This window comes from Microtus ochrogaster, unplaced genomic scaffold (genome assembly GCF_000317375.1).
Source record: "Microtus ochrogaster isolate Prairie Vole_2 unplaced genomic scaffold, MicOch1.0 UNK27, whole genome shotgun sequence".
NCBI lineage: Eukaryota > Metazoa > Chordata > Mammalia > Rodentia > Cricetidae > Microtus > Microtus ochrogaster.
In genome coordinates this window covers 18,558-43,358 of record NW_004949125.1, presented here as the reverse complement: position 1 = coordinate 43,358, position 24,801 = coordinate 18,558, and the positions used below count along the sequence as shown (strand labels likewise).

At 49.2% G+C, this 24,801-nt stretch overlaps 1 protein-coding gene across 1 annotated transcript in view; it reads left to right on the top strand.

Annotated features, from left to right (window-relative positions):
• Positions 1-24,801, top strand: part of LOC101994454 (mitotic spindle assembly checkpoint protein MAD1-like) — a gene marked incomplete at its 3' end in the record, with an annotated part of 26,787 nt that overhangs the window by 1,000 nt on the left and 986 nt on the right. Inside the window, exons 2-8 of the mRNA XM_005368066.2 lie at positions 5,967-6,126; positions 8,331-8,471; positions 11,512-11,691; positions 18,361-18,485; positions 19,110-19,191; positions 21,988-22,118; positions 22,235-22,349. Coding sequence (XP_005368123.1) covers positions 5,977-6,126; positions 8,331-8,471; positions 11,512-11,691; positions 18,361-18,485; positions 19,110-19,191; positions 21,988-22,118; positions 22,235-22,349 — 924 coding nt within the window. The remainder of the gene's footprint in view (positions 1-5,966; positions 6,127-8,330; positions 8,472-11,511; positions 11,692-18,360; positions 18,486-19,109; positions 19,192-21,987; positions 22,119-22,234; positions 22,350-24,801) is intronic.

Sequence of the window (24,801 nt, the reverse complement as noted above, 5' to 3'; positions counted from 1 at the left end):
TGCGCCCCCACCGCCCGGCACTCTTCTTACTTTTTATTCTGTAATAAGTCTTCCCAGGTTTTCCAGCCTGGCCTCAAACCCCTTATGTAACCCAAGCAGGCCTGAACTTGTGACCAGCCCTTGAATTTGCCTCAGCCTTCCGAGTACCTGGGTGACAGACCTGTGTCACCAAGTGTCAGGGTCCCAGGCTGTCCCTGGGCTGAGACCAGAAAGAAACTGTGTACCTGTAAGCTCAGAAGCCTTCCGGAGCAGCTAGATAGAGTCCTGGGGAGGGTCTGCTGTCTGGCAGTTCAGGATTTCTGTTGAGTGGGTACAGCCTTAGACACCTGTGTAGCTTGGCAGCTCCTGAAACTGCTGCCCTTCATACTAGTGTGTTAGTGGCTGAGTTCAGAAGAGGGAGGCCAGAAAGCGGCTTTTATTTGATCTTGAAGAGCAGAGGCTTGCTTCTTCCCACCCTGCCTGTCGCCCACGAGGCCCACCAGCTTTGCTATGTATGTAATTGGGGTGTGTGTCAAGGTTCTGGTTAAATGGAAAACTCAGGCTAAATTTCAAAAAATTAAATTTACTTTTTTTTTTTTTTTTTGAGATTGGGTCTAGCTGTCTTTGCCTTCTGAGTGCTGGGATTAAAGGTGTGTGCTACTACTGCACAGCTTGACACCCTCCCCTTTTTAAATTTATTTATTTATTTATTTTGAGATGGGGTTTCTCTGTGTAACATGGCTGTCCTGGAACTCACTCTGTAGACTAGGCTGGCCTCGAACTCAGAGATCTGCCTGCCTCTGGCCCATGAGTGTTGGGATTAATTTGTGCACTGTTATTCCACCCTTCATGTGTGAGGTGCGCAGGTGTCATGCTGTGGTTCTCAGTTCTTCCCCTTCTCCATGTAAGTCATGGGGATCAAACTCAGGTCAGCAGGCTTGGTGGCAAGCATCTTTACCCAGTAAGCCATTTCTCCAGCCCCACACCAGGTAATTATCCCAACCCTCACTGTCTGAATTAGAGTTATACCATTCCATTCTGATGCCACCATTCCAAACTAAGAAGCGTGCCCAACCAGGGAGCAGCATCCCTAGTTGTCTTCTCCCCTTACAGTCAGGTTCTCTCCACCTGACTAGCTGCCGCCAGTTACTGCTTGCCACTCGAGAACCCTGGCACACTTCTCTTGTCTGTGCTTTCCAGCTTTTGTTTTTCCTAGCTCCCAGCTTCTGTCTGGCAGCTGGATGCTGCCTGTTGCCCTCATCCGAGTTTCTTTTTTTTTTTAATATTTATTTATTTATTTATTTATTTATTTATTATTTATACAGTATTCTGTCTGCTTGTATGCTTGCAGGCCAGAAGAGGGCATCAGACCTCATTACAGATGGTTGTGAGCCACCATGTGGTTGCTGGGAATTGAACTCAGGACCTTTGGAAGAACAGGCAGTGCTCTTAATCGCTGAGCCATCTCTCCAGCCCCCTCATTTGGGTTTCTTACGAGTGCCCTGGGCCTGCACGGCCACGGGAATGCAGCAGTCCTGCCATTATGGCCCCTGTGTCAGCCTGGATCAACACATGCATCTCCATGTACCTACTCTCTCCCTGGCCCAGCCTGCTACTGATCTGAAAAGAGCCTCAGGCTCTCCATTTCTCTAGCCTCTAGCTTCCTTCAGAAAGCCCGTAGGTGACCTGTGCTGCCTGTCTCCAGCTCAGCCACTTAAGCTTCTTATGGCTACTAACCCACCTTCCCTGCTGGGGTGGGACTGGGCATTTCTACCCAGATCCTTCTGACCTCCGTCCTTCCCTCCTTCCCTCCTTCCCTCCCTCCCTCCCTCCCTCCGTTCCTTTCTTTCATTTTTCTTTTTTTTTTTTGTTTAAAAAACCACAACAACTTTATTTCATGCACATTGGTATGACAATGTCAGATTCTCTTGAACTGGAGCTACAGACAGCTGCGAGCTGCCATGTGGGGGCTGGGAATTGAACCGGGTCCTCTGGAGGAGCAGTCAGTGCTCTTAACCACTGAGCCATCTCACCAGCCCCCCTTTCTTTCATTTTTCAAGACAGAGTTTCTCTGTGTAGTCCCAGCTTTCCTGGAACTAGCTCTGTAGACCAGGCTGGCCTCGAACTCATAAGTGCTGAGATTAAAGACATGCGCCACCATGTCCAGCCTCTCTCTATTTTTTAGTTTGGTTTTTTTGAGGCAGGTTCACTTTATGTAACCTTGGCTGTCGTAGAACTCACTGTGTAGACCAGTGCTGGGATTAAAGGTGTGCCCCATCTCACATCACTCTCCTTATGCACTCCCCAGCTCTGTACTCTACCGCAGGGATACTCCCACCTGGCCACAGTGGGAACCCACCAGCCTCTTGCAGTGCTATCCTACTGGTAAATACTCAGTATGGGAAAATGAGGTGACAGCTCTAGACAGCTGGGACATCACTCCAAATATTTTTCTTCCTTTCTACCTTTTTTAAAAAAATAAATATTTATTATATATGCAGTGTTCTGTCTGCATGTATGCCTGCAGACCAGAAGAGGGCACCAGATCTCATTACAGATGGTCCTGAGCCACCACCATATGGATTGCTGGGAACTCAGGACCTCTAGAAGAGCAGCCAGTGCTCTTAACCCCTAGCCATCTGTCCAGCTCCCAACATTTTTTTTTTTTTTTAGTGACTGATCTTTGCTATCACTTCCCTGGAAGTCTTCTTCCTCTGTGGGTATGGTACTATGTCTGTTGCCTCATTGGAGGTTGGGTCTTTGTATCTGAATTCTCTGTCCCAGCATGGAGTTTCTTCCTCTCCTGGCCTCTATTCTCTCCTGCTCATATCTCTGATTTGCCCTCTTATGGGCCTCGGTGTCTCCACCATGTCCTCAGTGTCACCTTCATGTCATACTTTTGAAAGCTCTGGTGAGTCCTCCAAAAACTCCAAGGCTGAGTCTCAGGACCTCAACAACAAAGTACAAATACACACATACGGACAGTATTCTCTGAGGTGTTGGCCGGCATGGTTGGTTCTGTTCCCAGGGCTCCTCCTCACCTCTGGTCCCCCCCCCCCCTTTTATTTTTCGAGACAGGGTTTCTCTGTAGTTTTTGGTGCCTGTCCTGGAACTAGCTCTTGTAGACCAGGCTGGCCTTGACTTCACAGAGATTCTGCCTCTGCTGCCCAAGTGCTAGGATTAAAGGCATGCGCCACCACTGCCCGGCTGGTTCCTGTCTCTTTAACAGACTTGTAGCAGAAATTTCTGTCCTGCCCAGTCCCACAGCCTTTCAGTCCCCCTACACAGACTAACCTGTTTTGCCTCCCAAAGATTAAACTCATTACTCCCCGATATCAGGAACCTCTTCCTGTGTTGGGTCTGGCAGGTGGGGTACCACAGGTTCTCCCACAGTGACACCCCATCTAGTACCAAACAATCCCCCACCAGTGTCCTACCCACACCTCCACTCTTTTATAAAGCATTTAATTCTCTTTTTTGGTGTGTGTGGGGCTTCCCTTTTCAAATCATAGAGTCAATCCAGGTGGAAGAGACTGATGTTAGCAATTAGAAAAAAAGTTCAAATCCAGGGTTTAGCCACAGAAAGTTAATTACATCGGTGGTGGGGTGGGTGAAGTCCACAAGATGCCTCACATTTCAGGCCTCCCTCCAGTCCCAGGGTCTAGTACAGTTTCCTTAGTCAAAGAGACACACAGCTGATTCGTAAACTAGAGGTTTGTACTCGAGTAAGACATCTGTAAAAACCTAGGTTGGAGAAATGCTCTCTCCAGCCCAGCTCTGGTCTTTATGGGAGGCCCTCTCCGTAGATACTCTCATAATAAACCTGTGCTACCACCGCTCAGCCTCCTGCTCCTTGTCTTGTTTCTTCACCCCAAGCACCCTGGACCCAAAAGACACCAGCACGGCCAGGTATTGGGATGACCACTGGTTGCTCCCCCCATCCCCATTTGGGCCATAACGAGGGCTTCAAGCATGTTGGGCAAACGCGCTAGCACTGCACTACAGCCCCAGCCCTCTGAGACCAGGTCTTACTAACCTGCCTAGCCGGGCCTTGAACTTGTGCTCATGCCTGAGTGTCTGGGATGACAGGCCTGTGGCAGTAGCCATACTTCCCTCCGTTAGTTTGCCCAGCTGTGACTTGGCTAGGGGCAAAGGACAGTTCACCTGACTCTCAGCTCACAGGCTAGCCAGGATCGTTGGTGTCCTGTCTGTCTTCCATGTTCCTCACCCCGGGTCTGGAAAGTTGAGGTGAAGTTTGAAGCGGTGCTTTAGGGGGTTGTGCAGCAGCTGACTCCTGTAGGTTGAAAGCACAGTGTCAGGCCACCCTGGGCCAGAGAGCAAGACCAGGTTTTAAAGAAAAGCCTGGAGTGGTAGTGCATACCGTTAACACAGGCACTCCGAGTTTGAGGCCAGCCTGTTCTGCACAGGGATTTCCTGGTCAACTAGGGTTATAAAGAGAGCTTTTCTTGATACAAAACAGACTCACATAAAATCTCTCTAGAAACTTTAAAATAAAAGTTTAAAAAAAGGACGAAAAAAAAAAGCACTCTGCAAGAAGCCTGGCTTGGCCGACGTGCTGTGAGCTGGTGTGTGTCTAGCCCAGCAGATGGAGGCTCCCAGTGAGTGTCAACAATGACACCTTCCAGCATGGCCCTTCCGGTTCCTTTCCAAGGTGGGCTATCACCCAAGGGGGTTTATGGGTGAGGCTTAGTTAAGTGTATGTGCTAGGAACCTGTAGGACCCCTCTTTATGTGAGCCCCAGTGGAAGCATTGAGCAACATTGCTGGTAACAGCATTGCTGGGGCCACCATCACCTGACTGTTAAGTGCTTGTTTCTGATTCCCAGAGGCCACATTTGCGGTGAGTGTGGCTTTGGGAGGTGTGTCCCTGTACCTCTGAGCACCTCCTCTCAGCTGCCTGTCTGGTGTGCAGATGAGCCCTCAGGTGGCAGCTTGGGGTTGTGGCATGACGTTTTGCAATCTCTCTATGTCTCTGTCTCTGTCTCTGTCTCTGTCTCTCTCTCTCTCTCTCTCTCTCTCTCTCTCTCTCTCTCTCTCTCTCTCTCTCTCGTGTGTGTGTGTGTGTGTGTGTGTGTGTGTGTGTGTGTGGTGTGAGCACTGGAGGATGCTTTTGTCCCCATCTCACATTTTGCAGTAGGAATGCTGGGATTACAGATACTGGCCACCATGTCCAGGTTCCTGGGGATTCACACCATGTCTTTCTACTGCAGGCACATGGGTGCCATGGTGTGAGTGAAGAACCATGGCGCTGCTCTTCTGAGGGCTCTGTGTGCGGAGCTCAGGTTGTCGAGCATTGGTTGCTACTGCTTTTACCCACTGAGCCATCTCACTCTCCCTGATTTTAAGTTTATTTTTTATTTCAAATTGTACATGTGTCTGTGCATGAATGTAGTACTTAGGGAGGCCAGAAGACACTGGATACCCTGGAACTGGAATTACAGGCAGTTATCAGCCTGATGTGGGTGCTGGGAGCTGAACTTGGGTCCTCTGCAAGAGCAATAAACATTCTTAAACACTGAGCCCTCTTTTACCACCTCTTCACCTTTTTTGGAGATAGGGTCTCTCTCTCTATGCAGACCTAACAGAGCTGGAACTTGTTGTGTACATCAGGCTGGCCTTGAACTCAGAGATCTGCCTGCTTCTGTCTGAGTGAGTTTTGGGATTAACGACTATGCCACCATACCCGGTTCCTTTTTCCCCCTTTCTTTCTTCAAAGCAGAGTCTCATGTTGCTCAAGCTAGCCTACTGCTCATGTAGCTGAACCTCTGGCCTCTACCTGCTGACCCAGACATACTGTGTGGCATTGCTTTTGTGCCTCATTTTCTCTCCGCACCGTTGGCAGTATTGGCTCCAGGTTAACGTTGAAAACATGGTGGTTGACTCCACAATGGTCCTAGGGGAACAGGCTGTGCCAACATACAGCATTATAGGAAGGCTGGCTCTGACTTTTGCTTTGTCTCCTGGAAGGAGTGTGACCATGGAAGACCTTGGGGAGAACACCACAGTCCTGTCCACCTTGAGGTCTCTGAACAGCTTCATTTCTCAGAGAGTGGAGGGAGGTTCAGGCCTGGACATGTCCACCTCTGCCCCAGGGTCCCTGCAGCTGCAGTATGAGAAGAACATGCAGGTGAGTGGCCTGCTTCATGGGGCTTTGAATGTACATCTGGCCTGGTTGGGCCAGCTCAAGCTTTGGGTAGTGGGTGGGTTGGCATGAGCTAGGCTACAGACACTTCTGGGCATTTATCACCTTGAGCTGTAGCTGGAGACCACGGTCTGCCCTGAGCCATGCTAGGTAGAGGCTGCCTTGGTCACCCCTGGGTAGGTACTTTTGATGTGGGTTCAGGTTCTCATACTTGGGAGATGTGTCCTTTTTCAATTGAGTCATTTCCTACAGTGTGATTATATATATTACTTATATAATATATATTATTCAATTATTAATTATTTAATATATATTATTTAATTTTTAAGACAGGGTCTCACTGTATAGTCCTAAATGTCCTGGAACTCACTATGCAGACCAGGCTGGCTTTGAACACACTGAGATCTGCCCGTCTTAGCTTCCCAAGTACTGGGAATAAAGGCATGTACCACTATGCCTGACCCCATAGAGGGTGACTTTTGCTGGCAGAAGTTTATTGTGATTTGTAGTTCTATTTCACCCATTCTAATTCCTCGGAATGCTCCGATGGATACCATTGCAAAGGGACTGGGTCTCCTAAAGGAAGAGCTCCAGTTTGGGTTCGGGCTTCTGGGTCCAAGGAGGACAGTGATGTTTCAGCCTTGCCTGGTCCTGTCAGTGCACCAGTGACCATGCCAGGCTGCTCTGGGCTGGGCTTCTTTACTCACCCCCCGCCCCCCATATCCCCTCTTCTCTGGAGCTGTTCTGTGATGAGCCAGGAGCTTCATTTGCTCTGGGAGCCCCTGGCGTCCAGATGCCTAGCTCCAGAACAGTTGGCTCACACTGATATAGGCGCCATGCTGTGGTATCTTGTTAGCTGTAGAAAAACAAATGCATCCTCTCTTCAGACAAGCTCACACGGTGTCACTTTGAAATCCATCCGTCTTCCTCTTCCTGCTCTTTGTGTGGACACACATGTACACGTGTATACGGAGGCTAGGGGTTGAGGCTGGATGTCTTCCTCAACTGCTGTCTACTTCATTCTTTTGAGATGGGGCCTCTCACTGCACCTGGAGCTTGCTGGTTTGATGGGGCTGGCGTGGCTGGTGAGCCCCGGGGAATCTTCTGCCTCCACCTTTCTAGTGCTGGGTTACAGATGCTCATAGCTGCACCTTGCTTTTGTTTTATTTCTTTTTTTTTTTTTTGTTTTTTTTTTTGGTTTTTCGAGACAGGGTTTCTCTGTGGCTTTGGAGCCTGTCCTGGAACTAGCTCTGTAGACCAGGCTGGTCTCGAACTCACAGAGATCCACCTGCCTCTGCCTCCCGAGTGCTGGGATTAAAGGCGTGCTCCACCACTGCCCGGCTTGTTTTATTTCTTTGGTTTGTTTTTAGAGACAGGATCTCTCTTATAGAGCTGTGCTGGGACTCACAGAGATCCGCCTGTCTCTGTCTCCCAGGTGCTGAGATTAAAGGCGTGCGCTACCATGCCCGGCCTATGACTTTTCTCTTTTATGTGGGTGCTGAGGATCTGAACTCAGGTGTCCTAGTTATTTTTCCTGTTGCTCTGATAAAATGCCCTGACAAAAGCAGCTTAAGGAAGAAAGGGTTGATTTTGTTGAAGCTGAAGGGTGGGGAGTCAAGGCTGTCTTGACTTGAAGCAGCGGTCACATCACCCCACACCAGGAAGCAGACAGAGATAAACGTGAGCTGCTGCTCAGCCTTTTCTCCTCTTACCCAGTCCAGGACCCCAGGGAATGGTGCCACCCACAGTGGGCAGGTCTTCCCACTTCAGCTCTAGATACTCCTCTGCGGACATGCCCAGAGGCCCATCTGCCAGGTTGTAATAGATCCTTTCAGGTTGACAGTTTAGCTCATAACAAGAGCTGTTGAACTGACCCAAGGCCCTTTCCTTTTTAGTCTTTCTTGCTGCTTCCCACTCATTTCCAAATAGAAACTCAGACTTAGGACAGTGCTTTGCTGGAGCAGTATGCAGAGTTCAGCCCTGCCCTGCCCTGCCCTCCCCCGGCCTCTCCCTTTCCCTCCCTCCCTCCCTCCCTCCCTCCTTTGTTAATTTTTGATGCAGGATCTTGCTATGTACCTGTACTCTTGCCTCAGCCTGCTTGTCCTCAGTGCTGGCTTTGCAGGTTGCCACCTGCCTTGCTTGACGTGACTACTGAGCCTTCTTTTCTCTCTTTGGTATCAACTGCTCAGCTGGAGGAAAGAGCACAGCAGATCCGCTCGAAGTCCTACCTCATCCAAGTGGAGCGGGAGAAGATGCAGATGGAGCTGAGCCACAAGAGGGCTCGAGTGGAGCTGGAGCGAGCTGCCAACACCAGTGCCAGGAACTACGAGGTGGGTCCAGCCAGTCCCAGGGGTAGAGGGCTCCGTGTACTTGTCAGGCTGTGCCAAACTGGGACCCAGCTGGCGGGGCTACCTGATGCTATCAGGTTGGAGAAGGGCGACTTGAAGCGGGGATGATCTTAGAGGGAGCTGTTGGGGTGGCTGTTGCTCGGTGACCCTGTGTCGTGGGCAGACCTGTCCCTGACTGGCCTCTGTTTCCTCTTTTCTCTAGAAGAATTGCAGTGCAGATCTGGAAGAAATAGTGGGTGCTGGGGTAGGGGTAGGATAGGGTGATAGGCTCAAGAGGTTGCAGGAATTTCAGGGAGTCTTGTTGTCTATGTTGTATCTTACCAGAGCTTCATGACAGTGCCCTGGCATGGGGGTGGGCCTGTGGGGAAGTGCAGCCCTGTGACTTGGGGCATGTGCAGCGCAGGAAACTGTAGTTGACTATTTGTGTATGTGTGGGTGTGGGTGCACATGCATGCAAAGGCAATAAGGTGACCTTAGTGTCATCCTTAGGAATGCCACCATCTCCTTTGAGATAGATTTTCTCATAGGCCAGTGGGCCTCGGGGATCCTCCTTTTTCTGCCTCCCTACAGCTAAGACTAAAAGTGTGTCCCCATATACTCTTGACTTTTTATGTGGGTTCTGGGGATGGAACTGAGGTCCTCAGGCTTGCAAAGCAAGCACTCCTGACCGGGCCATACTCCCCTGCTTCAGTTTCATTACCAGCTTTGCAGGGATGATCTGGTTGGAATGGAAGTGCCACCGTGACTCAGGTCATGCATCAGAACTCAGAGTCCGTGTAGTCCTCCCTTCCCTGTGATGGCCATCTGCCCTGTCCTTGTCTGATGTGCCCATCACAGTTTTTTTGTTTGTTTGTTTTTGTTTTTGTTTTTTCCCTTGTGAGAATGACTGGCGTCTTCCCTGAGGTGGTGCTAGTTGGGTGAGTTTAAGTCTGGCATATAGTGTGCTGGCTGTGGTGTGCTGTCCTGGCTTGGCAGTTAAGACTGAAGTCCCCTTTTTAGGGTCCTATGTTGGTTACTTTCCTTGCTGCTGTGACAGAATACCAGACAAAAACAGCTTAAGGAAGGGAGGGTTTGCCAGGCGATGGTGGCGCACGCCTTTAATCCCAGCACTCGGGAGGCAGAGGCAGGCGGAAAATCTGTGAGTTCGAGACCAGCCTGGTCTACAGAGCTAGTTCCAGGACAGGCTCCAAAGCCACAGAGAAACCCTGTCTTGAAAAACCAAAAAAGGAAAGGAGGGTTTATATTGCTTCACAGTTCAAGGGTGCACAGTCTACCATGGTGGGAAGGTGTGGCAGCAGGGGCAGGAGGCTGCTGGTCACGTCACACCCAGTCAAGAAGCAGAGAGGTGGATGGTGGTGCTCAGTGTTCTCCTTTGTATTCAGTCTGATCCCCAGACTTGGATCAGACAGCTCATTTCAGGGTGGGTTCTCCTTCCTTAGGTCAGCCTCTGAGGGAGCATCTTCATAGATCCCTGAAGGTGTGTCTTCTAGGCCGTTCTAAGTCTTGCAAAGTTGACAACCAAGATTAAGCATAACAGGAAGATCTGTCCTACCTGGACCATGTCCTGTGCTGGTGGCCTGGTCCTGCCTCTTGGGCATATCTCTTAAGGGCAGAGCCTGTCTGCTGCCATAGGTCTCTGGTGTGCAGTGTTCATGAGGTCTCACGGGCATGGGGACATTAGTGAGGACTGGCGACTGGGTCTGGAAGGCCCCTCCTGGGGAGACAGAGGGCAGCAGTGGTGGAAAAGCGAGGTCCTGGCCCTTCTGGCTCCCAGCTGCCTTCTCAGAGGCCTGTTCTTCTGTCCTGCTCAGAAACACTCTAAGGGGTGAGGTCTTGGAGTTGTCAGACTGTCAGTGACTTTTCTGGGACTGCTCATTTGATGGTGGACAGATAAGACAAGTCAGGGGCCCCTCCCAAAATAGCTACCAGGAGTGAGACTGAAGGTCCGAGGACCTGTCTGTATTGGGCTGGCAGTGCCAGTGGAGTGCTCTTGACTCTGGCGGTGCTGTGGTGCTGTGATCTATCTCTCTCTCCGCTCCTTCCTTCCCTCCCCTCCCTCAGTCATAGAGCCTCACAGAGTAGGCCTTTGGGACTTGCAGAAGGGTCTTCCTACTGAGGCTGTTAGATTAGTTACTGTTCCCTTGGATCCCTTCAAGGTGTGGTTCAGCTTTCCTTCTCCCTAGGGGCTGCAGCACTCTGTGTGTGTGTGTGTGTGTGTGTGTGTGTGTGTGTGTGTGTGTGTGTGTGTGTGTGTGTGTGTGTGTGTGTGTGTGTGTGTGTGTGTGTGTGGTGTGTTGAGCCTTTCTTGGTTAGGGGCTGAAGCTCTGTTTTTGACACAAGTGACATCTTCCTTCATTGAGTAGGACTGCCTGCTGAAGTTCTTGGTGGCTCTGAGTAGGAGTAGGGTGACTTCTGCTGAGGACAGAGTGACCATTCTCAGCATCTGTCCCCAGGCTCAGCTGGAGAGGCCCAAGGCTGACATAAGCCTCATGTCTCTGTGATGGTAGTCACAGTGTGTGTGACTGAACCTCTCAGTACTGCCCCCACCTCTCTGGGCCACAGAGCTCCCCTGGAGATTAGTGTGGTGGCCCCGAAGGTGTGTGTGATGGACACTTGGGGCAGTGGTGGCCATGCCTGCAGGCCGCCATTCGTGTCCCTTCCTTGCTGTAGTCATCTTCTCCGTGGGGAGTCTCAACGCATTTTAATGACAGCCTGAGCATGGCCAGACAAGATCTGCTGGCGCTGCAGAAGCTCCGCTTCATTCCAAGGTCAAGTCTGAATTGTAGATTTTCTATGCTTTATCTCCTCTTGCAAGGAGGGTGGCGGTGAGCAGATGGTGTGACGAGTGTGTAGTGCGGTCCATGCCAATTGCCTCTCAGAGTGGGAGGCACCATGCTGCCTCACCGGGAGCCCTGGCATCCAGGTCTCTCATCTTGTCCTGTTTCTGTCCTTTTGTGGCTGATAGGCCTGCCTAACTCCTCTGTGTATCACACTCCCTGACCAAGCTCTTCCTTCTCCACAGCGTGAGGTAGATCGTAACCAGGAGCTCCTGGCACGCATTCGACAATTCCAGGAGCGTGAGGCTGCGGCGGAAGAGAAGATGCGGGAGCAGCTGGAGTGCCACAGGCTGTGCAAGCAGAACCTGGATGCTACTAACCAGCAGCTTCGGGAACTGGAGGATGACCTAGCTACAGCCAGGGAGGTGAGCGTAGGCTGTACCTGAGACCGAGACTCGCCCTGGTACAGGTGGTTGTTTTCTAAGACAAAAAGAATGAATACCGTGGTGACAGCAAGACATCGTCTTTTTTTTATCTGTGTGTGAACAGGTACACATGTGGGTGGGCACATGTATGTGTGTGTATGTCTGTGGAGGCCAGAGACCAGCCTTGCTGTTCTTCCTCAGGTGCTGTGCACCTTGTTTTTATTTCAAAGGTTTCTTTTTAATTATACATAAGCATATAGGTATGTGCACATTAGTGCAGGTGCCCATGAAGACCAGAAGAGGGCATCAGATCCTCTGGAACCGGAGTGAAAAAGCAGTTGTGAGCATCCTCTCTATGGGAGCCCAGGCGCTTTAATCGCTGAGCCATCTCTCCAGCATCTCTCCCATCCGACACTCTATTTTGGGACAGGATTTCCCTCTGACCTAGGACTCACCAATTAGGCTAGACTGGCAGGCCAGAGAACTATAGGAACTAGTGTCTCTGTCTCCCTGGTACTGGGATTCCGAGCTCAGGCCCTTGTGCTTACGTGATAAATGCGTCACTGACTGAGCTGTCTTTCCACATGATTTTTGTTTTAAACACACATATCATGAGTGACTGTGTTTGGGGGGTTGTAATCACAGTACAAACACCAATTTTTCTATTCTACAGGGCCAGTGAGAGGCAAGGCCTCACTTTGTAACCCAGGCTGACTTCAAGCTTGAGACAATCCTTCTGCCCCAATCTCTGTAATCCTGGGATGAGCTGCCTTACATTTCTGAATTTGCTCTTTATAATGTGAACCAAGAGTTGGCCAGTCCACTGTTTTTGTGTTCTCCTATCTGTGCAGTACATGGCTTCCTGTGTGAACCCATTGGCTTCCCAAACATTGCTTTGTTTGGGCAAACTACCCTCTGCAAAACTCTCTGGCTGCTGCCGCTACTTGCTGGGCTGTGTTAACAGCAACTGTGAAGTATTGGTGTTGCTATCATCTTGTCTGTCATGGATAGGGAGGGAATGTTCTGGAAGTTCTGTTTCCTTTTTCCCCAGACGTTGTAAGTATGTGCCTGTGAATTTGCATGTCTTTGATTAGGAGCGAGTTCTGTTAGCATCAGAGATTGCCTTTGAACCAGGGTGCAGGTGCAGCGCAGTCCAGTGAAGCCGCTGCTGGTCTGTTTTGGAGGTTGCCTGAGTGTGGGTATGGAGGGAGTTGTTCCTCCCCCCCACCTCCCGTCTCTGTGTTCAAGATCACAGGTGCCAGAAGGGAACAGCTGAGAGCTCCAGGGGCCAGCCGCCTGGCGTCATTGGTATTCCGTGCCCGCACCTTCTCCACTTGATAGATCCTCGGAGCGGGCTGTGGGTTATTTTTGCCTCTGCAGCGCCAGGGAGCATGTTAAGGTTGTTGGCGCATCTGTCTTCTGAAGCAAGTCTTGGCAGGAGAGGAGCCGTGATCTGTTTCCAGACGAGTGGGCTCTTGTTTCACAGAGACCTGGCCCAGGTCCTTGGCCCCTCCGTGGTAGAGGAGGCCCTTGCACACCTCAGTGAAGAGTAGAAGAGGGTCAGCGGTCCCTCCTCTGGGAAGCCTTTCCAGGCCCACAGCCCAGAGTCACAAGCCCTCCACTGCAGTGTTCAGTCACGTGCCCTGATTTATCACCTCCCCACCCTTGCCCTGCTGTTCTGCCGTCCATCTGTGCACTTGCTGATGCTTCCCTCCCCCGTGTTATTTGTCCTTCATTAGGGCAGGCTGTCCCTGTCGTAGCACTCAATACCTTGTGCGTGTCACTGAGTCAGAGAGACCTCTAAAAGGTGGCACTCACTGTGAGACAATGTTGTATGTAGGTGCACACACCTTGTGCACATGTGAAGGCCACGAACTTGCTATTGAGGTTCTTTGTCGGTCACTATCGACCTTATTTTGTGACACGGGGTCTCTTAGTAGACCCGGAACTGTCTCCTGGCCTGATTGGCTGTCTGCCTCCTTAGCAGTGGGACTGCGGGTGTGTGGTCCCACACCTAGTATCATAGTTGGGGTTTCTGTTACTGTGACAACACACCATGACCAAAAACAACTTGGGGAGGCAAGAGTGCTTTTCAGCCTGCAGTCAGTCCCTCATGCAGAGAAGGCAGGGCAAGAACTCAAGACAGGAACTGGAGGCAGGATCTGAAGCAGAGGCCATGGAGGAACTCTGCCTACTGGCTTGTTCCTCGTGGCTTACTCAGTCTACCTTACAGCACCCCGCCAGGACCACCCTTGTGGGGTGGCACCACCCCAAGTAAGCTGGGTCATCCCACATCAGTCACCAATCAGTAAGAAGCTCCGTAGGCTTGCTCACCGGTCAGTCTGGCGGAAGTGTTTTCTGAGTTGATGCTTTCTCCTCTGGAATGACTGTTCCTTTTGTCAAGCTGACATAAAACTCACAAGCACTAACACTACACGAGTGCTGGGGATCCGAACTCAGCCTCGTGTGTGCAGCAAGCCCCCTCCTAACGGGATCATCTCTCTAGTTTCCTGATAAAAAAGATTTTATTTTATGTGTATGAGTGTTTTGCTTGCTTATATCTGAGTACACTGTATGCAGAGGCCAGAAGAGGCCATCAGGTGCCCTGGAGTTATAGACAGTTGCAGGCCACTGTGGGTGCTGGGAAATGAACCCAGGTCTTCTGGAAAAGTGGACAGTGCATTTAACCCATGAGTCAAATCTCCAGCCCCCTGAATTTTCCTTGTTTATTTTGAGACAGGGTCTCACTATATAGCCCAGCCTGTCCGCAGACTTACTGTCTAACTCAGCCTCAAATTTGCCTGCCTCCAGCCTCAGGCTCTCAAGTGCTAGGATTAAAGATGTGGGCACTGTTGTCTGGTTTGAACATGTTCTTTTTTGTTTTAATTTTTTGTGCTTTCTTTTTTTTTTTGGTTTTTCGAGACAGGGTTTCTCTGTAGCTTTTGGAGACTGTCCTGGAGCTTGCTCTGTAGATCAGCCTGGCCTCAAACTCACAGAGATGCGCCTGCCTCTGCCCCGAGTGGTGGGATTAAAGGCGTGACCACCACTGCCCGGGTGAACTTTATTCTTACTAGTGTGACATGTGTATGGGTGCATCTCTGGAGGTCAGAGTCATCTCTGGAGTTGGCTTCTCTCCTTTCTTATGAGAGTCCTTTCTGAGTGGCTAGCTTTCCCTGTTGAGCTGCCACATCAGCCCTGGCTTTGATGTTTTTTTTTCTTTTTCTTTTTTAGACAAGGGTTTATGTATTTCTGGCTGGACTCAAACTAGCTATGCAGCCAAAGATAATGAAGTTACTCTTGGGGAACCAGTGAATTTATGCTTCCATAGAGCATGGGTGACAGGCTACTGACAGGAAACTGTGAAGTCTGCACCCGGTATGGTTTTGTGGGTTTTTTTTTTTTATGGTTTTTTTCGAGACAGGGTTTCTCTGTGGCTTTGGAGCCTTTGTGGTTTTTTTTTTTTAAAGGTTTTTATTTATTATGTATACAGTATTCTGTCTGCATATATATGCCTACTCGCCAGAGAGAGCACCAGATCTCTTTACAGATGGTTGTGAGCCACCATGTGGTTGCTGGGAATTGAACTCAGGACCTCAGGAAGAGCAGTCAGTGCTCTTAACCTCTGAGCCATCTCTGCACCCAGTATGGATGATGGTTTCCCCACAGCTGTGTAGATGGCTCCTTCTTCCTTTAATCCTTCCCAGCTTCTGTATTCTAGCCCCTCCCCAAGGCCCCAGGCCACATGCAAATTAGTACAGAATTGATTGTTTGAGAAGAATGGTTGCAGTGGCTGGATACTTCAGGTGGCTCCAGTGACCCTCCACATCCCTTCTGTGACACACTGTCTACAATCAGCAAGCCCAGTGTGATGATCTTTTGTAAGCAGGAGCAACTGAAGTCAAGAAGATAGCAGCTGTTGCCTGGGGAGAATAGCATTATGTAGCAATAACCTTGACTTGTGATCCCTCTGCCTCCACCTCTCCCCAGCTAGTAATACAGGCGTGTGCCATCGCACTGTTTCTGGACATGTTCTTAATACTGTCATAGTCTGTGTGTTGTGATAAGGTGCAGGCTGTTGTGATGTGGGGTTCCCCTAGCCAGCCTCCCACAGGACATGGATATAACACTGGTACATCCTAATGGCCTGTCAGCTACAGGGAAACAAATCTTGTGGACTGTTCTAGAGGGCGCTACTTAGAGATAGATAGATAAATAAATAAATATATATATGCGTCTATACACGCATATATATATGTAGTTATTGCTTGGGGAGAATGAATAGATAGCTAGCTGGATGGATGGATGGATGGATGGATGGATGGATGGATAGATAGATAGATAGATAGATAGATAGATAGATAGATAGATGGATGGATGGATGGATGGATGGATGGATGGATGGATGGATGGATGGATAGATAGATAGATAGATAGATAGATAGATAGATAGATAGATAGATAGATACAGAGAGAGAGAGAGCAAGAGCACTTTGGACTCCAATGTAGGGCCATCCAACATCACTTAATGGTCTTTTTTGGGCCCACTCTGGTGAGTTTCTCCGCAGTTGGCTTCAGGCCACTGTTTCCAAATGTTAATTCATGTAGCAGTTCTAAGTGGGCTGGCTTCTCTGAGTGACTAGGCCAACTTGCTCTTTCTAGGAAAGCAGCTGGGGAGATCTGCTGGGGAGGTATGGGTGGAGCAAGGGTGGAGGTTCCTGCAGGTTTCTTTGGGTAGACATTTAGTGTTGTCACATGTACTTTCTGTCCATCCGTGAGTCTGCTGGTCAGGGCCTACTGGCTTTGCTCCGAGACTGCACTTTTTCTGAGTACTATGGGTCTCTATTAGCTTCATTAACCCAGGTTGCTTGCTTCATCTTGGGGAGCTTTTATGGTAAGGGATTCTAGACAAGTGCTCCCTCTGGACCACATACCAGCTTCTCACTGGGGAATTCTAGGCAGGGACTCTACCACAGAGCCACACCCCAGCCCCTCACTGGGGGATTCTAGGCAGGGGCTCTACCACTGAGCCACACCCCAGCCCCTCACTGGGGGATTCTAGGCAGGGGCTCTACCACTGAGCCATACCCTAGCCCCTCACTGGGGGATTCTAGGCAGGTGCTCACCACTGAGCTGCACTCCCTATATTTCCCCCCACTTCCCGTAGGAGATTTCAGTTAGTTGTTCTACCACTGTACTATATCTCTGCCCTCTTTCTCTCTCTCTTTTTTTTTGAGATTAAGAAAATTATTTTTATCAACATTTATTTTTTTGCATGTGCACATATGTAGGTATGTGCCCATGAATGTAGGTGCCCATGGAGTCTGGAGGCCAGAGGTATTAGATCCTCTGCAACTGGTATTATAGGCTGTTGTGTCAGCTGATATGGATATTGGAAACTGTCTTCTTTTTAAAAGAGTAATATGTGTTCTTAACCACTGAGCTATTTCTCTATTTCCAACTTTAATTTTTTTATAGATCTTTTTAAATTTTTTATTGAGCTATATCTTTTTAAAAATATTTATTTATTTACTATGTATATTGTGTTCTGCCTACACACCAGGAGAGGGCACCAGATCTCATTATAGATGGTTGTGAGCCACCATGTGGTTGCTGGGAATTGAACTCAGGACCTCTGGAAGAACAGCCAGTGCTCTTAACTCGGAGCCATTTCTTCAAGCCAACTTTAATTTTTTCTTTTTAACTTTAATTTTTTTTAAAGACAAGGTCTTAATGTATAGCCTTGGCTGGCTTTGGACTCATAGAGTTTGCCTGCTTCTGCCTACTAAGTGCTAGGATTAAAAGTGTGTGCCACTCTGCTTTACCCTCTTTTTACTTTTTACTTTTAGATAGGTTCTTGTTAAGGTGCCCAGATTGGCTTTGAGTCTATTCTGTTCGCCTCAAGGGGCTTAAACTTCTCTCTCTTTCTTTTTTTCTTTATTCTTTCTTTTAATTTTTTGAGAAAGAGTTTTGCTATGTAGCCCTTATTGTCCTGGCACTTCCTTTGTAGACTAGGCTGGCCTCAAACTCACTGAGATCCACCTGCCTCTACCTCCAGAGTGCTGGGATTAAAGGTGTGTACAACCCCGCCTGGTCAGAGGCTTAAACTTTTAATTTACTTTCCTCAGGTTCCTGAGTAGCTGGCACACCAGGCCTGTACTCATGCACTCTGTTGAAACAAAGTTCTGATGACAGCCTGTATCTTGGCCAGGACCTTGTGGTCTTCCCATCCTGGGTTGCCTTCTGTTGGAATGTTGGCATGTAGGCGTTAAGGAGGCTTAGACTGTGACAGAGGTCTGAGGTGTGGAGAAGGCTGAGGTTGACACTCATTGTCCAGGGCGCTGGATGTGGTTGGTACTCTGTATGGATGCTAATGGACATCAGAGGGTCAGATGTGGCTACGACCAGCTTTCCTACAGGACCTGGCTGTGACCCACGTCTGTGTCAGTGATACAGAGCACAAACAGGCCTTTGGCTGGGATGCTTGTGAGAGGGTGTGTTGTCTATTCACCGCGTGCTCCAGGAGAGTGAGCTCTGTTCTGCCCTGGGGAGCACATGGGAGGTGCCATGCCCTTCCTTTCTCCTCCACCTCTGTGTGTGAAAGCAATGCTTGGGTACTTAGTCTGCATGCAGACAGGACCCCAGTGAGCAGCCAGTTTTCTCCACTTGCAGAGGATTAGTTCCTTGAAGGGGCGTGTCTCTGAGATGCAGTTAAGTGCGATGGACCAGAAGGTGCAAGTGAAGCGCCTGGAGTCTGAGAAGCAGGAACTGAAGGAGCAGCTGGACCTGCAGCAGCGGTGAGAGCATGGCTAGCCTGTGTCAGTCCCCAAGACAACCGTGTCACAGACCACACAAGGGGCACACAGTGAGGCCTCTGGACTTGGGAAGTGAGCCTCAGAATAAGGGGGTGACGGCTCAGTTCTTTTCTTCCTGGGGTGAAGTGCCTTCTTGGAGCTGGCTTCCAGAGGAAGGCCAAGCTAAGTTAGGTTTTGAGGGCACAGGTTGCTGTGCCTGGGCAAACAGTTATAGGTCACAGTGGACACGGATTTATGGTGGTTAGTAGGTGGTAGTCAGGAGGCTTTGGATTCTGCCCTGCAGGTCTGGCCCTTACCCTAGGCAGGTATTTCCTGAGGAATGTTCTACCCCTAGTGTGGGCAGGCCCAGGTGGTCTCTGATGCCTGCAGCAGCACCACGGCTGGCTGACACCATGGACCGAGTGGTGGACAGAGAACTAGGTAGTGCCACTGCTAGCCTGGGCTCCCTTGTAACCTCATCAGTGTCCCAGTCTTAGAGCATGTGCAGAGGCTGGCCTAGGACTTGGGGTCTCCCTGCATAAGGTGTGTGTGTTTGCATTCATCCCGGGGCTCAGGCTGAGGGATGTTATGGAGTGGCCTTGCATCTACTTTCCCTTTCTTTCACAGGAAATGTCAGGAGGCAAATCAGAAGATTCAGGAACTTCAGGTCAGTCAAGAAGAGAAAGCTGACCAGGAACAGAAGATTAAGGTAGGCGTTTCCTGTCTGCCTGGGCAGCTTCCTATATGGAGCAGGGGTAGGGCCAGCCCTCCTGTCAATCACAGATCTTCCTGAATGGAGGCGTGCTCAGTGGCACGTGAGGGTGCAGGCTGATTATTTTGTGGATGCCAGGTCCTGTGCTGACAGGCAAGGGGGGCCACAGTGAGTGATCAAGGAAGCTGGCACCTAGTGACGAAGGCCCACCAGAAACCCATGGGAAGAGGTAACACAGAGGACTGTGCAGTTGAGGCTTAGAGAGGTGGGGCCAGGACACAGCTGTGACTCCAGAGAGGCTGAGAGGGGAAGATCACAAGTTTGTGACCAGCTTGTACTACGAGAAGGAGTTTTTTCACCCCGAAGCATGGCTGATTTAAGGTCAGGCTCCTTTACTCAGGTGCAGGACTTCTCAACCTGTGGGTTGTGAGTGACCCTGTCACAGCATTGCCTAAGACCATCAGGAAGCACAGATATTTATATTATGATTCATAATAGTAGAAAGATTACAGTCATGAAGTAACAACAAAAGTAATATTGTGGTTGGGGGTCACCACAACATGAGGAACTGCATGAGGAAGGCTGAGAACCACTATTCTAGAGGGTGTTGCTGGAGAGCTGGTGCCTTGAGCTTCTTCCATGGCTTCCTGTTGCCTTTAGGGTATTATCCAGTGCCAGGAAGGAGGGCTGTGTCAATTATCTCCCTGCTGCCTCTGCTGTGTGTGTGTGTGTGGAGGTGGGGATGGGCAGCTCCAAAGTAGAAGGTGGGCTTTGCTCCTAGAGGGTGGGCTTAGCTCCTTATACCTCTGGCTACTTTTTTTTTTTTTAAAGATTCATTTATTATGTATATTGTGTTCTGTCTGCATATATTCCTGCATGCCAGAAGAGGGCACCAGATCTCATTACAGATGGTTATGAACCATCATGTGGTTGCTGGGAATTGAACTCAGGACTTCTGGAAGAGGAGCCTGTGCTCTTAACTACTGAGCCATCTCTCCAGCATCTCTGGCTACTTTTTTTTTTTTAACCTGGCTCTGTTGTCTCTTTTTTATTTATTTGCTTAAATATTTATTTTTATTTCTATATATGTGTGGGTTTGTGTTATCTGCAGAGACCAGAAGAGATCTGGAGTTGGAGCTAGGGGCAGTTGTGAGCTTCCTGTCTGGGTCCTGAGAACTGAATTTGGGTTCTCTGGCAGAGCAGCAAGTGCTCTTAATTGCTAAGCCTTCTCTCTAGACCCTACTCCCTGCCTTCTTAGTTACCTTCTTCCTGGTTCTTGTTCCTTCTGTAGTCCTTTGCCCACCTCTCATTATTTCCTTGTTCATAGAGGTTGACCAGTTGGTCCTCTCTGTCACTCTCTTCCCACCACTTGGATGGAGCTGGGCTCCATGAAGATTTGTTCAGTTGGTTTGATTCTGGTTTATATATAGCCCATTCAATGACTTGTCACTAGATGCCAGTGCTACCTTGTGGAGGGCCAGGGTGACAGGTGCAGTGTCGGATGGTTTGTCACACAGTGGGAACAAAAGCAACTGTTGCAGGTTCACCACTGGTACAGCAGAAGCCAGCCATAGGCAGAGGTGTGCTGTGCTCTTAGGCACCTGCTGTTGGGGACCAGAGGGCCCCACATTTGGAGGGGATGTAGATAGTCACAGGCAGTAGGACAGTGGTGTGTGTGCTGGCCCTGAGGTGGGGTCCAGGGCTGCTCTAGAGGTGATGATGAGGGCGCCCCTGAACAGCATAGCAGCCTAGGCCTGCAAGGCTTCCTAGATGCTTGGGACAAGGTAGAAGACCTCTGTGGCTCCCATGACTTTGATGAGAAAAAGATTTATTAGTTAGAAATTAGGTGTATTTTTGTATCTATCTCTGTGTGGGGATGTGCATATGAGTGTGAGGGTACATGCGTGCAGCTGTCACAGGGAGGCCAGAGATGATGCCTTCCCTGGGCCTGGAGTTACAGACAGTCATGAACTTGATTGACATGGGTGTTGAGGACAGTGTTGTTCCTCAGGATGTTGTTCCCCACCCACCCTTTTTTTTTGTGGTGGGAGACAGGGTCTTTCTCTGGACTGAGACTCTCCATTGGCCTCTCTCTGCTTAGAATTACAACTGTGTACCACTGTTCCAGCTTTTTTTTTTTTTTCAAATTTCAGTTTAAAAGTTTTTTTGATTTTATTTTTTTATTATGTATCCAACATTCTGCCTCCATGTATGCCCACATGCCAGAAGAGGGTGCCAGATCTCATTACAGATGGTGAGCCACCATGTGGTTGCTGGAATTGAACTCAGGACTTCTGGAAGAGCAGCCAGTACTCTTAACCACTGAGCCATCTCTCTAGCCCCTAAAATTTTTATTTATTTATTTTTGAGTCAAATCTTTCTATGTAGCCCTAGCAGTCCTGGAAATCTTTTTGTAGACCAGGTTGGCCTTGAACTCACAGAGATCCTCCTGTTTCTGCCTCCCAGGTGCTAGAATTAAAGGCCTGTGTTACCATACCTGCCTTTTTTTTTTTTTTTTAAACTGTGTGGGTTGAGCTGAGTTAGGACCTCATGCTTCCTGCGTGGCAAGTACTTACTGGCTGAGTTAGCTCCCTAGCTCCTGGCATCTCCATGTTCTCTTCCTTGAAGTGAACCTCATGATCTCAATGTCCCAGGCCTTCTGCCTGCTCTAGGTCATTCATTCTGTAGCTGGAAGCCTGCGTGTCCTTCAGGTTAGCCTCTTTGTTTTACCGAGGCTCTGTTTGCCATGCTTCCTGGCTGCTCACTCTCCTTTTTCCTCTTTGCCTCTCACAGGACCTGGAGCAGAAGCTGTGCCTGCAAGAGCAAGATGCAGCCGTGGTAAAGAGCATGAAGTCTGAGCTGCTGCGTCTGCCCAAGATAGAGCGTGAGCTGAAGAGGCTGCGTGAGGAAAACACTCATCTGAGGTGAGGGCCTGTGCGCAGCCTGCTGCCCTAGCTGGGAGTTGGCCGCCTGGGCTCACCGTCCCTTGGGTTCATCCCCAACATGTGTGGCTGTTGGCATGACTGTTCTGGCCCCACAGGGAGATGAAGGAGACCAACGGGCTGCTCACCGAAGAGCTGGAAGGTCTGCAAAGGAAGCTGGGCCGTCAGGAGAAGATGCAGGAAGCTCTGGTTGACCTGGAGTTGGAGAAGGAGGTGAGTAGTGGGTGAGCCATGTCTCCAGGGCTAGCTTCTGGCCTGTCTGCAGCACCCTGGGCATCTCCGTCAAGCACAGTAGCTGGTCAGCTATGGGGTCGCTGTGGTGGTGTCGTGGGTAGTGCAGTCAGCTGAGACTGTAGTCACTGCTGACTGTTGCAGATAGAAACTTCTTCCATTACAGCTGACAGCGGTATATTCCATGGGCATAAATGCAGCTCTTTAGGGGCAACTTGACAGATCCTTTATGTACAATAGCTGTTGTTTCTGTACTAGGGTCCATGACATCCCCACCTACCAGATGGGAGCTCCCTCTTCTGGAATGAGCATCAAATCTAATCAGAAAGCAGTTGGTTACCCTGGTAACGTACCTGCCATGGTTGCACCCTTAGGCTCATTTTGCTTGGTTGCTTATTATTGTGCGCAGAGGCTCTAAGGCAGGATAAGGCTGTTGAAAACAGTTCTTCCCTAGCAGCCTGCACAGTCCCTTGCAGCACCCCAATGACTAGCTAGTAGAGAGGAAGCATCAGCTCAGTTCTAGTGTGACTTCTCTGGTCTCCACAGTGTGTGCTGTCTTTAGCAACAAAGTCTCACCATGGAATTCTGGTGGGCAACCAATAGCAGTCAGTCACAGTTTCTGTTCATTTTTTTAGAGCCTCAGAGGCCTCTCTTGACCTCTCTACCTTATGTTTTGAGACAGAGTCTCTTACTGAACCTGGAGCTTACTAATTCAGCTAGGCCGGATGAGCAGTGAGCTCCAGGTCTCTGCCTGTTTTTTCTCCTCTTGCGTTGGATTTTAGGTTTTTGCTCCTATGCCCAGCTTTGGTTAGATGAGTTTTGCGGATTAAACTCAGCTTTCATGCTTGTGTGGTAAGCTGTGTGCTTGACTGAGCCATCTCCCCAGTTTTATCTCTGTCTTCTTGTGGAAGTCCAAGGCACCTGAGGTCCTGGTGGTACTACAGAGTTGTCTGTGACCAGCTGGTGCTGCAGCTCCTGTCTATTCATGCTGTCCCAGACAGGCCTCTTTTGGAGGCAAAAGACCTGGAGCTCTTTTTGTACTTTTCCCTGGCATTTTGTCCAGAGAGCCTTTCTTTTGGTTTTGAATGAGTGAGTTTATTAAGTGTACAGCAAGGGAAAGTAAAAGAAAAACAGAGCAAGTAGCTGATACAGAGAAGCAGCACACAGTACGGAGCTTAATAAAGCATCTGATTGGGTGCTTACAGCATCCCGCAGGGATGACTTGGAAGTCCTGCTGGGGTTCCCAGTGGAGTGTTTTGGGTGCTTCCGGCTTCATATTCTCACCACAGGCGCTTTTATATCATGAATAAGCAATAGTTACCTTTGCTGGATGGTTCCCATTTTAGCTATTCTCAAGGGCCAAGTTTTGTTTTTGTTTTTGTTTTTTTTTCTGGGGCCAGGTTTTTTTTTTTTGGCCTTGTTTTTTTTGGATTTTTTTTTGCCCGGCTTGGCTTCAACTTCGGGGTTCCCCTTGCTTTTGCTTGTTGGGGGTTGGGTTTAAGGTTTTGGGCCCCCTGGCCCCGGGCCAAGTGTTTTTAATGCCATAGCAGCTTGTGGTTCTCTTCTTCCTTGTTGCAGGACTAGAGGGTCCAGCCTGTAGTTGAATTTCCTTTACTCTTTGCTCTTTGAGGGGCCCACCACCAAGCTCCTAAATAATCACATGGAGACTTATTCTTACTTCTGCCCAGCCTTAGCTTGACTTATTTCTAGCCAGTTTTTCTTAACTTAATCCCACTCCCACTTACCTTTTGCCTCTGGGCTTTCACTTTTTTAAAATTTCTGTATATCTTTTCTTCTTATTTTGTGTCTGGATATGTGGCTGGGTGGCTAGCTCCTGGCATCCTCCTCTCTCTTCTCTTCCTGTTTATTCTCTCTTCATGCCAGCCCAGCCTATTTCTCTCTCCTGCCTTGCTATTGGCCGTTCAGCTCTTTATTAGACCAATCAGGTGTTTTAGACAGTCAGTGTAACACAGCTCTAAAGAAATGCAACATAAAAGAATTCGACACATCTTTACATCATTAAACAAATATTCCACAGCATTAACAAACGTAACACATATTTAACTAATATTCTACAACACCGGCCTGTCCTAGACAAGGAAGCAAGGAAGGCCACCTTGGTCCCTGAGCCCACTTTCAACAAGTGCCAACAACACATGACATTTACCAACGCAATTTATATTACACCTAGATCTAATGTTTCGTCTTTGACATTTTTCGAGGTTTATGGTGTAGAATCACACTGCTTAGCTTGAAGTTGTACGTGAATGTGTGCTGGCTGTTGACCCTGAGTCAGTCCATGCCTCATCTATCTTATAGAAAGAAGTCAGGGCATGGCAGGGAAACACGTAGGAAATGGCCATAGGAAAGTTAGTAGCTGAGCACCTGTCCCACCTTTTTAAAGTTTTTAGTTTATGTTTATGTATGTATGTGT